This window comes from Tauraco erythrolophus, chromosome 29 (assembly GCF_009769465.1).
Source record: "Tauraco erythrolophus isolate bTauEry1 chromosome 29, bTauEry1.pri, whole genome shotgun sequence".
Lineage (NCBI taxonomy): Eukaryota > Metazoa > Chordata > Aves > Musophagiformes > Musophagidae > Tauraco > Tauraco erythrolophus.
The window spans coordinates 4042809-4056603 of record NC_141493.1 but is presented as its reverse complement, the minus strand read 5'-3'; the positions used below and the strand labels follow the sequence as shown (position 1 = coordinate 4056603).

Below are 13795 nucleotides of genomic sequence, written 5' to 3'. Positions count from 1 at the left end.
TAGCAATGCCCATCCTACAGCGTTCCAAAACAGAATCACTGGAAAGACAACTGCACCGCTTTGGCCCTAAAACAAGGACAGTAGGCTATCTAATTAACAATTTAACAATTACTGCTTCCCATACTCCTCCTGTATTCTTCTCTTTGTAACACATTACCTGTGGAATCACCTTCCTTTTGCATTCCCCCAAGCTATGACAAACTTGCATCTCTGCCATGAATTCCTTGCTAAGTATTCCTTATAAAAACATAAGGCTGATGACCAAAGGAAAGACAATCACTGTTCTTAAAAAGAAAAAGAAAAAAAAAAAACCTGCCAAATCATTGAGTGATTTCTCTCACAAGGTTGCAATACCCCACAAGCTCATGCTCAGCCCTGCCAAAGTTGGGTTACAGAACCATGAACCTCCTCGCAGAACAGGAACCTCGGACTAAACAGTATCTGGGCCACGGAGACTATTTTGTTTTTTCTTTTTGCATCCTGTTCAAAACAACACAGTAATGGTGTTTAATAAATAAATAATAAACAACAGTTGCATGACAACGATTCCTTCTAAATTAGGCTCAAAAGGAGGAGGTCAACAGCAGCCCACCAAGCCTGCATATGTTGCATTCCTTTATCCATCTATTTCTTCCCACTGGCAAGAGGGGAGGAAGCAGAATTCACAGTGAACCTAATTTGGTGTGACTGATTTAGCATGTATGAACACAAGTGACAAACGCCCCGGTTTTCACCCCGGTGGAGAACACGGGCGCACCGCAGCAGAGATGTACTTGTACGTGAACAGGTGGGCTTGTTTGTCGAACACGGGGGTATGGTTAGACATTGAGAAGTGAAAGTGTAAAAAGTAACCTCACAGGCTCAGCGTCAATCGCCTCCCAAAGGGCTTTGCATCAGCGGTGCTCAGCTAACACAGAAAAGATGTTCACTCGTTGGGTTGGTTGGTGTTTGTTTTGTAACTGCCAGCCTGAGACACGGGAGATGAACGACCTTCCAGGAGGATGGAGGAAACATTTTTGCAGCAATGTTCCTTCTCCCCATATACCTTCCTATCGTGCTACGTACAGATATTTTGTGTGTGATATGTATGGAAAACATAATATTATAGCTTGGTTTATGAAATTGCTTTTTACGGCTCCCAGATCTTCAGTAAATGTACAAATAAATATGAAAGAGAGAGGGAATAAGACGCACATGCACAAAGCAAAGCAAATACCAAAATGAGATAGCAGCAGTCTGCTCACTGGATGGTGACAGCCAAAATCGTAACCATCCAGTTCTTTTAGAAACCTTTGCCAACAGACTAAATAGAATAGCACAGGCCAGGTGTCAGTGATTATAATCCCACCGATGCCAAGAGAGCTGCTCCCATTTACGGCAAGCCTGACTTTGGCTCTCTCTGTAGTACAACAAATAATTCACAAAGCATGGACCCGCCACAGTGGCCGTACGAACCGTACCTGCAACTGCCCTACTGGCTGGAAGGACCCAGCACAGGGCAGATCTCCTGCACTGCCTGGCCGTGTCACACGCTGGAAACCTCACCCAACTCAAACCAACATCCCCTCTGCTCACGTGTGTACCCGCGTAGATGCCTAGGCATTTCGAGGGCAATTCTGCCACAGAAAACAAGTGGCTTATGGCTGAGATGAGCTGGACACTTGTAAAACCAAAATAATCACCGTGACCGTAACAGGCACCCTCACACCTCGGGCCACACTCACAAACCGTTCGTTGTCACCAACTACCAGCAACAGAGCGTGTTCCGGCGTCCTCCCCGGGTTAAAATCGAAATAAGCCATTCTGTATTTCCTGAAAGACACGCAATTTTGGGGCACCTTAGCTGCTTACAGGCGTGTGTGGGAGTAGACATGTGAAAGCAGACAATAATTTGAAAAATATTACTAAGAAAAAAGTAAAATCTATAAACTCATAAGCAATGAATTCTGAAAACCCACCTGCCTTCGTTTTGGTAACGAGACACTCTTGCCCCCTCTAAGCGGTAATTTTTTGGGAGAAACCTCAGTCTGAGCACAGTGAACGAGCAACTCGGACAGGAGGATGGACCTGAGCTACATCTCACTTCTACAAAATAATGGTTTTCCCACAAATATGTACATCCAAGTAAATTAGTAAATAATGAGATGTTCCATTCTCTTTTTTTTCCCCAAACATAAAACCTTTCCACTGTTGAAGACACTACAAGGAATTATTTCTTTTCTTACCATTTTTAAGTACCGTACAGTGCATATCTATCCTTTTACAAGTGGAACCTTGTAGCTATGGAGACCAAGAATGTTAAATCCATGCTGAAGATAGTATTTCAGTGGGGGCTTAGGGTTGCTACATGTGCTTTCAGTGATCTGCTGGTTTCTGTCTCCTCAAGTCTTCTGTACTAATAGCCAACACATGCTAAATCACCACACAAATACAGTGGCTGGTATATCAACCAGCCCCAGCTGGGACAGCACCATCACCTTCAGCACAGTCATACCAATTTACACCATAACCAAGAACCCCACAGACAACACGATAAACAGCCCGAGTTCTGCAGAGTTGTGCACCAGCTTCACATGAACAGAAAAGCAGAAAAAAATTGTTCTGGTACTGCAATAGCACCTGGAAACCAGACAAACTGGGGTCCCTCCCTGTTTGGTGCTGTGTGTAACAATCGACATCAACGTGAAGAAATTATGCCACATTGACCTTCTGTTACTAGACCTGTTAGGACTCTTCAACTTTTTTTTCTGTCATAATCCAAATAATCTGAATTTCAGCCTCCCAAACAACACTGCATATTCCCTATCTTCTGTGCACTACAATCACGATCCAAATTCTGTTACAGATTACAGTTGCATTTCGGTTATGGCATGCAGAGTCAGTTGTCTTCCAAATCATCCTGGTGTAAATGAAACAGCATTTTATTCGAGTTAATGAAACTTCAGCGGTGTTAAACTTCAGCATGAAGAGGAGACGGCCTTTCAGGTCAAATTAGTGCTGCTTGTGACAGCCAGTGAGAATTCAGAATACCTTTGTTAGCACCAGTTACTTTCTACTTGTGCTGCTAACAGAACTAAAACCCCACACCTTCATTCACATGATACTGGTAGAAATGACAAGGTAGGATAGGTGGCTTTCTTTTTTGAAGACAACACTGATCCAGAGAAAGTAACTCCAAAATATACACTTTTTTTTTTTTCCCCCTCCTTTTCTTCCCCTAAGCTCTGTGGTCCAAAAGCAGCTAGGGATTTCAGGTGCCAAATGTGAAACATCTTAAAGAGGCTCTGTCAGAAAGTGAAAAACATCCACTTTTTAAAAACCAGGATGCTGGAACTGCAGTCTGCTCAACACTGCTCATCCTTAACACGCCTTTCGAGCCACCTGGTTGTCAAAGACATTGGTTAAGACCTCCCACAGTCAAACCACATTTGCATAAATGCATTTGAATGTATTTCACCAGACACATTAAGCACTCCCAGGTAGGGTGTCCACAACAAAGGAAGCAAAATCAGCCACGGTCCCCTAATACCACATCACGTGCAGGATTAAGTAACGAGTGCTGAAAAGTATCTGCACAAATATTCCTTACCAGGAAGAAATAAGCAATGGCATTCATGAGTAAAAACATTTCTTACATACACATTAATAGAGTTGTTGACAATATAGCAATGAAAAAATACAGTATTTTCTTGCCAAAGCTGAACAACAGAAAAAAAAAAAAAAAAAAGGCAGCTCTGAGAGCTTTTGCTATTTGTATTTCCCATGTTGCTGAGTCAAAATCATAACGTGGCCTTAAGTGCGTGAAACTATTAACCACAGTAGAGTTGTCTCGCGAGCTAAGCCTTCCCTGACCACTAAAACGAAATAAAAACCCCAAGAATTCCCCTCTCCCAACCCAGATATTTGCAAACGTTCTGTTTGGCTTGGGGCCTTGACAAGGCTCAGGTTCAGCAGAGCAGCTTCTTCGTTCCTGCTTCTCCAGGAAAACGAGTGCCTGACTCTAAGGCTGTGCTGCAGTCCCTCTTGTCCCCTGGTTTGCTCCTGAATCAGACAGAAAATGCAGAAAATCTTTGGCATAAGCCACAAACCCCTCAAGATTTGACACGGAGTCTGGAGTAAAGAGGTTTCTATATGGACTTTTAAAACAGAAAAGGTTCTTCAACTCTTCTGTTTGTACCAACACATTAAAAATGGGCCTCTCTTGTAGTCACTGCTAATAAAATGGGTGCAAACAGGAGGAGAGTAACACTCCAGCTGCCTTTATCGTAGTTGATTACTTCAACTTAATACTTTCTTCTAAGTCTGAATTATTCAAAATAATCACCCTCACTTCCCTGATTGTTGTTATTTAACAAGACGGCCTAAACCACGACACAAGATAACGTTTCAAACCCCAAAGCAAAAATATCCCATTAATCTTTCTAGTGTTTAGAGACACCTCAAGAGCTTCAAACATTTACCTCTCCTTCCCAGCAGCTGAAATGGTTTTAGGAGGATCATGGTTCATACCTCGCATTCCCTGGAGCCAGAGATGGTATAGGTGCAGGGCCCAGATCCATTAACGGATACATCCATGGTCTCAGAGTTTGTTGGCTTGTAGTCCACGTAATACTCCTGTAAAGGGGAGTTCATTTGCCTTTCGGACTCTCGGGCCTTTTTCCTGCGCCTCTTCATGAGCGAGTGCTGCTGGAGCTGTTTCATGCTGGCTGGGTAGCGCTTCCACGACACGTAGATAACCAACAAAATCATGGCCACGGAAAGAAAGAGGGCCACACTCCCAGCGATTATTTTGTGAAAGGAAACGTGCTCATACTCTGGTTCCACTCCGGGTGTTGGGAGCTCCGCGGAAGGACTTGGCATTACAGATGTTGGCTGATTGCTTTCAAGTTTGGAAATGGTAGGTTTAGGAATGAAGACAGGTCTCTGGGGGGTTTTGGGTGGCTGGTATGATCTTTCAGTAACCACCACCTGGATTTCAGCACAGATATTGTATGTTTCCACAGCATCGCTCACTTTTTCACCCTGGATATGTTTAGGGCCTGCACATATCATCGTGCTTTCTTTATTTCCCTTGAAATTCTTAAGCCACGTAAACAGAGGGCAAATGCTTCGAGTACATTCCCACATATTTCCGGACAGAGTGATGGAGATGAGCGAGATCCATGTATTGATGGTCTCCTGAGAGATGTTGGTGAGTTTGTTGGAATCCAGGTTCAGCTTTTGCAGGTTGGGGAGGCACTGGAAGGTCCCGGGCTCTACCCCTGTAATGTCATTTCCTGATAAATCCAAGTTGTGCAAGGAACTCCAAGTCCACGTTAACCCTTGGCTAATAGACCGGATCCTATTCCACTGCAAATAAATCGAGCGAAGGTTGAAGAGGCGTGGAAAGTGGGCAAAATTGATCTTAGAAAACTGGTTGTGCTCCAAGTGGAGCTCTGTCAACTTCAAAAGGCCAGCGAAAGCATTACGGGATAAGCTTCGCAGGCGGTTGTAGCCCAAATCCAGAAAGTCAAGGTTTCGGCAGTCTTGGAAAACGCGGATCGGCACGGTTTTCAGCGAGTTAGACCGCAAGTGCAAGATCAAGAGTTTACGAAGGCCCTTGAACTGCTCGGACTGCAACACCTGCAACTTGTTGTAAGAGAGGTCCAGATTGCGGAGGTTGGGGACCGGGTGAAACGTTTTGTTGTGCAGATGGGTAATTTTGTTGGAGCTTAAAATTAATTCCTTCAGCCTGCGAATCCCCTGAAACGCATCCTCATCCACCGAGCTGATGTAATTATGGTCAAGATAAAGCCATATGAGCTGATTCAGGCCCGCAAACTGATTCGATTTAAGCTTCTGAATGCTGTTGTACCGCAGCGATAAGCCTTGAGACCCTCCAGAAATATTCTGAGGGATGTCTCTGAAGGCGTGCGACTCGCAGTACACAATCTTGCCATCGCATCTGCAGCTCTTGGGGCAAGCTCGCTGAGCCCCCGCGAGCACGGCAACCAGCACCACGGGAAGCAGCACTAACGCCACACTCATGCCTCTCAGCTGCTTAATTACATGGAAACCTACAATATTAAAAAGAAAACAAATGTGCGTTGTGAAGCTATTAAAATAAATCACCAACAGATTACTAACGTCAAGGGGGTTTCTAATAAAGCATTAGTGAAGCAGTGGGTTTTGAAGACAACCTGTTTGCCTCCTGTCTTGCACTTTTTGTTGTGTAAACGCCTGTTCCTTTGAGTTTCCAGCTTGCCATCTCCCCTTCCCAGTACTACTCTTGTTATTCAATTACTTGGGTGTGATTTATGATCCCTTAGAAGGACCAAGAGCCTCTTCTCTACAGGCTTTTCTCCTGTACATCATCTCTCAGTGTAGCTGGTATATCCTCATCACTAGATGCTGAAGTTTTAACAATAAACATATTTGTCAAGTCACTGTGCTGAATGCTCCATAGTGCTGGCAAGGAAATGAGCCAAAGCTGCTGGTATCTACGTGCTGCTAAACGTGTTCTTTAATAAAAGCAATTGCAAGTGCAATTCCTCCAAAATTTACTGCAAAAAATGAGAAATCTACTTATCATAAACTTTGATCTGTCTTCAAAACGTGTATTTATTGTAAAATTAGACAGTAAGTAAAGGCTTTACTTTTTGCACCAAGTGATTTGTTTTTAAGAGCAGGTTTATCCATTATATTTATGTACCTAAAATATAGAAATAGATGCAGAGGAACAAAGTTCAACCACACTGAGAAGTATACCATATAATGCTAGTATGGGACCCCAACACCAAGGTAATGGCAGAAGACATATTTCCTTAAAAGGAATCATAGTCTTAACACATTAATTTAAAGTTATCTACATGTAGCTGTGAATATCTAAGCATTTATTATTTTGTATGCACATTAGATACTCTATGAAAATATAAACACAAATACTTACATATAAACACTGTCTTAGGAGCAGTAAAACACAGAAAGTTTAAAGGGGTATATTTGTATTTTCAACTCTCCTCTCTCTTCCACAGCTCTATTGATTTCAAGATTTTGGATTTGAGATGTCACATTTATCATCTAGCAGCAATGCTGTTACGTGAGGACGGTCACATTTGCCACATTCTTTGAATAATTATGAAAGGAGGTTGGAGGGACTGTCAGAAAATCCTACATACGCACGCACTCTTCCCTTAGCCTGTCATCATTTTAGGACTGGTGCCTCTGTCCAGAGTTGCAATCCTGCTAAGAATTAAAATGCATTCTTCCAACAGGAAACATTTTAAGAGCTGGTATCTCCTCAATAAATAATTACTTTATTATTTGTCTCGCACACAAAACCACCCCTGTACTGCAGTTATTTACTCCGATTTTAAACCAAAGGGCAATCTGCAAAATAATTCCTAATCTAAAACGCCCCTGAGTATGTGCCTCTGCCTTTCACTTTAATGGTTCGATTTTTAATTTAAATCCTCATCTTTTGCTACTGCCTATGTGCCAGCAGCAGCCAGCTAGAAACATGTTCTGGCTGTTACAGACTTAGGGGTTGGGGGGAAGGAAGGAGGGAAATAAACCTGTCACACTTGAAAAAATAAGACTGGCAAATGACTGCTGGAAATCCAGCAGCAATATTAGGGGTATCTTTGCAAAAACCCAACAAGCCTTTTCAAAACCACCTATACAAGAAAATCACATCCCCCCCCCCCTCCCCTCTGCTTCCCACATACTGCAAAGTGTTAACAGCCCTTTCCCACAGCCTGAATAACACCACTACAGGCTCATGGAATATGAATATAAACCCAGGAGAAATTCCATGTGTGCCTGATGCATACATGTACTTATCTCTCCGTGTGCAGGTGCGTGGGCGGGTTGTGCAGGCAGCAAACGTGCTCTCTCCAGTTGTGAGCACAGGCATTTACAGATGAATTACATACAAAACCACTGCAGGAGGAAAGGTGCGTGTGTGCGGGGGGGGGGGGGGATGCATGATCTAAAAATACAATAGCAAGTACAGTGAGTCACCTGGCAAAGGAATGCGCTGCTGCTGGTTAGACTGTTTCCCCCTCTTGAACAGCTAATAATGCAACTGAAAAATATACCATACAGCTGCAGCTGTGCTAGCAAACAAACAAGAAAAGTTCACTTACCCATCCTTTTGTCACCAACAAACGTCCTCCTTTGCCTTTCTCCAGCTGTTTTCTTCTCTCTCTTTCCTTTTTTGCTTTCCCTTTGCCTCTCTCTCTCTCTCCCCCCTTTCAAAACTGGTCTCTTTTCTTTAAACCATCAGAATCTTCATGCCACAGCACGGCTGCCACTCACACCACCGCCGTCCAGCGTGCATGCCAGTAACCCCCACAAAGTTCCCTAGAGAGGACAAGCAAGAATTTTGGGGATGAGGAAGGGAAAGGATAGGGAAGGGGTTGGGGGTGGGGAAGACAGGACGAAGGACGGGGAGGGGGGGAGTGTGTGGGGGGGTAGGGAGGGACTCTAAGCTCTGAGAGCCATTGTGTAAGTCATCAGAGAACCATCAGCGTTAAGTGGCAATCAGCAAGTAAAAGCTACAGCGGACCACGAAGGTAAAGCAACTTCTCTGGGAGAAACACAGAGATCTCTCTGCCGGTACCTAGCATTCCTCATTCCGCTGCCTTTGGCCATTCCCAGCCCCAGCGATCCATCCTCCAGCTCCCCGGGTCCTGGAGCAGGGAGGCCTCCCGTGCCGCACAACACCCCCGTTTAAAAGCTACGCAGGGCAGGTTCATCCATTTAGCTGGTCAGGTTTAAGTGGTTTGTAGCTGTGCTGAGAGGCAGCTCCTGTCTAATTCCAGAGGCTTTCCAGAGACCGATGATGCTCGGGAGCTCGCTGGTGCTAACGTCCCAGTTTGTGATGCACCGAGTGCCCTCCACTGGAGAAAACCGATCGCACAGGAACGGCACGAACAAGCGATCCTGTCATCGCTACGCAGACTTTCTGCCTTCGGAAAAGAAAATTAAAGACACAGGGATTGCCTTGCCCACCAGCACCCCTTCCCGGACCCCCCCGCCTGCCCCAGCCTCTTCAACGCCCAGACCGCGGCGTGGCTGGCCGTCGGCGAAAACCACGAAATCAAACACAAAATCAAACACGAAATCAAACACCTGTTCCCTGGGTTTTGGCAACCTGATCTTCTTCTAATCCACCTGACCTGTATATTTTTCTTTGGCAAATTCTAAACTGTTTTTGTTTTCCTGTATTGGCCCAGTGAGAACAGGAAAAGGAAGGTTTGCAGATGAAAAGTGAAAGTCGTGGTAAAGGGGGGGAGGGCAGGAAACGCTCAAGCTGCTGATCCACGCCACAGGCATTTAATTACATGCATCAAATCCAAACACAAACATACTGAAAACAGCTTGGTGGTTCTTTTTTAATCTAAGTGCCTTTTAGTCAGTAAGCCACTGAGTTTGATGAACAACGCAGAACAGAAGCTGCAGATTTAGTGACGCCTTTTTTTGCTTCTAAACTCCTCTTCTCCCCCGCTCTGCTCCGATCAGGAGCGGTGCTTTCTCGCCGCCGAGAGCACCGCTCTGGGTTTCAGCAGCTCCAGCCCCAGCGGTGTGATCTCGGGTACCACACGGTACCCAAACAGCGCTGCATCTCCTGCCATGCGCCTGCTTGGCTCACGAGGGCTCGGATTAGTTCCCACCCGGTCCAACTGAAGGATGCCGAAGGGATTTGGAGCAAGTGCAGGGCCACGCAGAGCCCCTCGGAGTCAGTCCTGGTGAGCCCTGTTAACCAGGAGCAGTGGGGAACACGAGCCTCCCTGGGTTCCAGCACGGACACACGTGCACCGTTCCTGGACTCACAGCAAACCCAGGGCAGGGCTGTGCTGCACCTCAACATTTTTAACCTGGGTTCCTAAAGCTTTTGCATCTTTTCTGTCCATCCAGCTGTTCCCTCCTCTCCCTGTGCTACACAGACATCACATATTTTGAAAACAATTCCCTACCTAAACCTTGAGTTTAGATGCCAAAACAGTGGAACTACTTTTTATCAAGTCTGTCATGAGCCAACCATTATGTGTTATTTATTTTTTTAAATCCTTGTAAAGTGTTTTCCCTCGTGACTAAAGAGCACCCTGCTCAGCATTTTACAGCCCATATCTCTTGAGGTTTCCGGGTACTACTACACATAATTCCACCACTATAACAAAAATGAAAATCACATGAAACTCAAGGCCAGAATCTGAGCTCTTTTATTCTAGTTCCTTATTCCTGGCTCAGATAAAAAGACCATTGCCCATCCCTGCAACCTACTCCAAACGAAGACATCCCTGCCCAGCCCCACTACTGGGTCTCCTCCAGGGTCTCCATCAGAGCAGAAAGGCTGGGACACGGAATGGGCAAAGTAGTTCAATTCCATTAAAAAAAAATAAAATCCACAAAACAATCCACAGAAGCCAATTTTTCATCCCCTATACCTGCACCCAGACTGCAGCATCAGCTTCTGAATAAAAAAGCTGGGTTTATTTGTCCCATTACGAGAATTCGTTGCCATCTACGAATCAGAGATTGATTTGAGTAAGAAAAATATCATAATTTATCACTATTTTCACTCTGAATTGGCCAGCAATACGCACCTCCCTCAAACAAGACTCAGAACTTAATTATCATAAATGATGTTGAAAGTACTTTTTCCATCTCTCTATTAACTACATCTGCATTACGGTCAGTATCATTTTAGCTAACATTCATATTTATTCCCGATATAATTTCCTAATAAAGGTAAAAGCTGAAGTGTGCAGTTATTATACCTTCTCCTGATAATTCTCCAGGAAGAGTCCATTTGAAACTCTGCCAGATCCAAGAGTGAACTGAGGAGAGTGACATCTAAAGAAACTACAGATTTTCAGGGGATGTCTTTTCCTGGATCCTTTTATCCTACGAGAGCTGAAGCAGCACTGGCATAAGCTGTCCTGCTGCCATACACTTATTGAGATTCAAAAAGGCCACATTCCTACACAAAGTTTAAAATAATTTTGTTTTCATAAAAATCCTGTGATATTGTGATGGAAAATTTCACAAATCCCAAACCAGAAAGCTTTAGTGCCTCAGCTAAAACTAAGCATAGAAAACTCAACAGTATAAAGGCCACAACACTCCCCCCACCCCTTTTTTTTTTTTTTCATTTTCTGATAAAATAGAAAACAAAACCATCTGAACACTTGCCAAAGCAGAAGAAATGGGAAAGTTTTAGTCTACATAAGTGACTCTAAAAGGTAAAAACCTCACAGAAGACAGGAGGATGAAAGCGCCTGTTTGTGGTTTTATTCCATTTCTTTAGAGCAGCGAGAGGAACAGGATCCCTGCACCCAGCTGAGGGAAACCTGGAATGTCCCAAGTGCTCAGCTGCTCCTCGTCCAACTGGCAAAGTTTCCTGCCACCTGACCAAGAGTTACCTGGATCAATTATCCACGCTAGTAAGTTTGTGTGTCATGAGATCTATAGACTCCCTTCCAGGACAATGGATGTGTACATGCCTAATTAAGTTTTTGATCAATGCTAACAGTTGTGATTTTTTTTTTAATATATATCTATGTCAAGTGTGTATATATCTACAAATAAATGTGTATATATATATAAAATGTGTATATATATATATAAATACACATACTGTCAAGTACACTTGGAATTTTAGCCTTGAGCCTTTAGCCTACCAATTTCTTTCCAGGCACAAATACATAAAAATCAACAACAGTAATATTTACACCTTACACCGACTTTGCAAAACGTACCAACACCAACAGCCCTCACAACCTGCCTATAAGGAAGAGAAGAACGTGTCTATACTTTCCTGTAGTACCAGCTGATCAGTTACTGGAGATACACAGTCCTGAATAACTTCTCCTAGTAGCATCAGTGGTGGAACTGGAAGGAAATAAGCCAGTGCTCTGTGGCCAATTTCTTATTTTCTGCCTACAGAGACTGCTAAGGTTTGCATTGCTCCTGCACAGTCTATTCAAAATACTCTTTGGTGAAAAATTAAGAGGTTTTTGGGCCTGTCCACAGTATTGCCAGATCCAAGTTTACAAAGCTCATGACTCAGGCACCAAATAGCACTTTCTATTTCCCCTTGATCTACTCAGCCATTAGGTTGCATTTGAGTTGCACTTTCAAGGCTTTTACAAAATCGTTCAGACTTCTTGGATAGGTTTAGAGGTTTCAGGCACAAAAAGAAGAGTTACAGTCATCCAGATAGAATACAAAACCGGAATCCTCCCCAAAATGTTTCCACAAGAGAGCCACCATTTCTGCAATGACATCTATTTCATAAAGATGAGCAGTCTTTATTTGGAATCCACGCAGGATGGAAGAACCACCCAATTCCTGCGCACGTTGCTGCTGTGTGTAACAACTCACACTGCTGAAGAGTTCCAAGATCCAGAACTCTCTGGGAGAGTCTGCATTCAGCACGAGCATTCCCCAGCATCTTCCCCCGACCAACTTCAGTCTCACACCAAGTCACACACGAGCCTCTGCTCCCAACATCTCCTTTTTTACCAGGTGCTAATGTAACCTGCTGATGTGTACAACAGATCTGCTGACGTGCAGCCAAAGACACAACCCCGACACTGCCTCTAACTACAGAGTTTTTGCTCTTTAGCACAACTACGACGGTTGATAGGACTCAAAGCACACAATCAGATCATCCTGGCTGTGGTGATCCCAGCTTCAGGCTCTGCATCTCATCCAAGGTGACAGGTAAGACTCCAGGGCAAGCTGGACTCTACCCTAGCCCAAATACTGGTTTTAGATGCTCTCCAACTTTCTGCCAAACCATTATTCTCACAAGCATATCATCTTCACCAAGATGCATTTCCCTTCACTTAATTAAGGTTTTATTTAAATTTCTCTCAGCCATCTAATAGCTATTTTTATTTATAAATTTATCTGCTTAGTGACAAATGTCTAATCTCAGCTCTAATTGCTTTTAAAGCATCTAACAGGCTTAGCAAACTCAATCTAAAAATAAACAGGCAGCCCAACAATACAGATATTGCATATCCTAAGATTAACTAGAACACAACTCCTCCTCAAATGCAAGCCCTACTTCTCCATCCAAATGCCAACTCCTTAGTTGTATCAGAAATTGCTGCCAGGACACTTAAGATGTTTACTGCTGTCAACATTTTGGAAACTGAAATGAAAAGACGGTTGCAACCACAACAGTTCGACCACCCTCCACCTTAGCTGGGTGTGGGGCACTGGGCAAAGTGGAAGACAAAATGCTGATACTGTTTTTCTGGAGTAGGTAGAAGCCTGTCCTTGGCAGACAGTAGGAAACTGGAACATGAACCATTGGTAATTGGTCTGACTTCAGAAAAGAAGAGGAAATTGAATTGATGTACGTGCCCAAATCCTTCCTTTTCAAAGGAATTATCATAATGACTTATATGCTGTAAAATTTTAGCTAGATAAACCATCGACACAGCATGATCGTGGCACTGGAGTGCCACATCAGTGCATCTTGGTTGTAAATAGCGTAGAGTTTTGCCCATATAATAGTCTTGTAGATAAATTTCGTCTGAGATTACAAAGGCTTTTTTCCTTTTTTCTGTTCTTTTTATTTTATTTTATTTTTAAAAATCACATCACTGTTATTTGCCAAATAACAACACATCAAGGAATTGGCTGAGCAGTGAGAAGGTAATCAATGAGTAGTATCATAGGTACAACATCAACTCTCCTGGCAACTGCCAACAAAGAAAAGCTTGCCTACCCGAAAGATAACACATGCACACACATGCAAACACACGAGTAACTAAACGCAACACGAAACTGCGCC

At 43.7% G+C, this 13795-nt stretch overlaps 1 protein-coding gene across 1 annotated transcript in view; it reads right to left on the bottom strand.

The window, feature by feature from the left end:
- The window catches only part of LRRTM4 (leucine rich repeat transmembrane neuronal 4), a 239332-nt gene that overhangs the window by 211754 nt on the left and 13783 nt on the right, over positions 1-13795 (bottom strand). Inside the window, exon 2 of the mRNA XM_086627997.1 lies at positions 4510-6056. Coding sequence (XP_086484123.1) covers positions 4510-6056 — 1547 coding nt within the window. The remainder of the gene's footprint in view (positions 1-4509; positions 6057-13795) is intronic.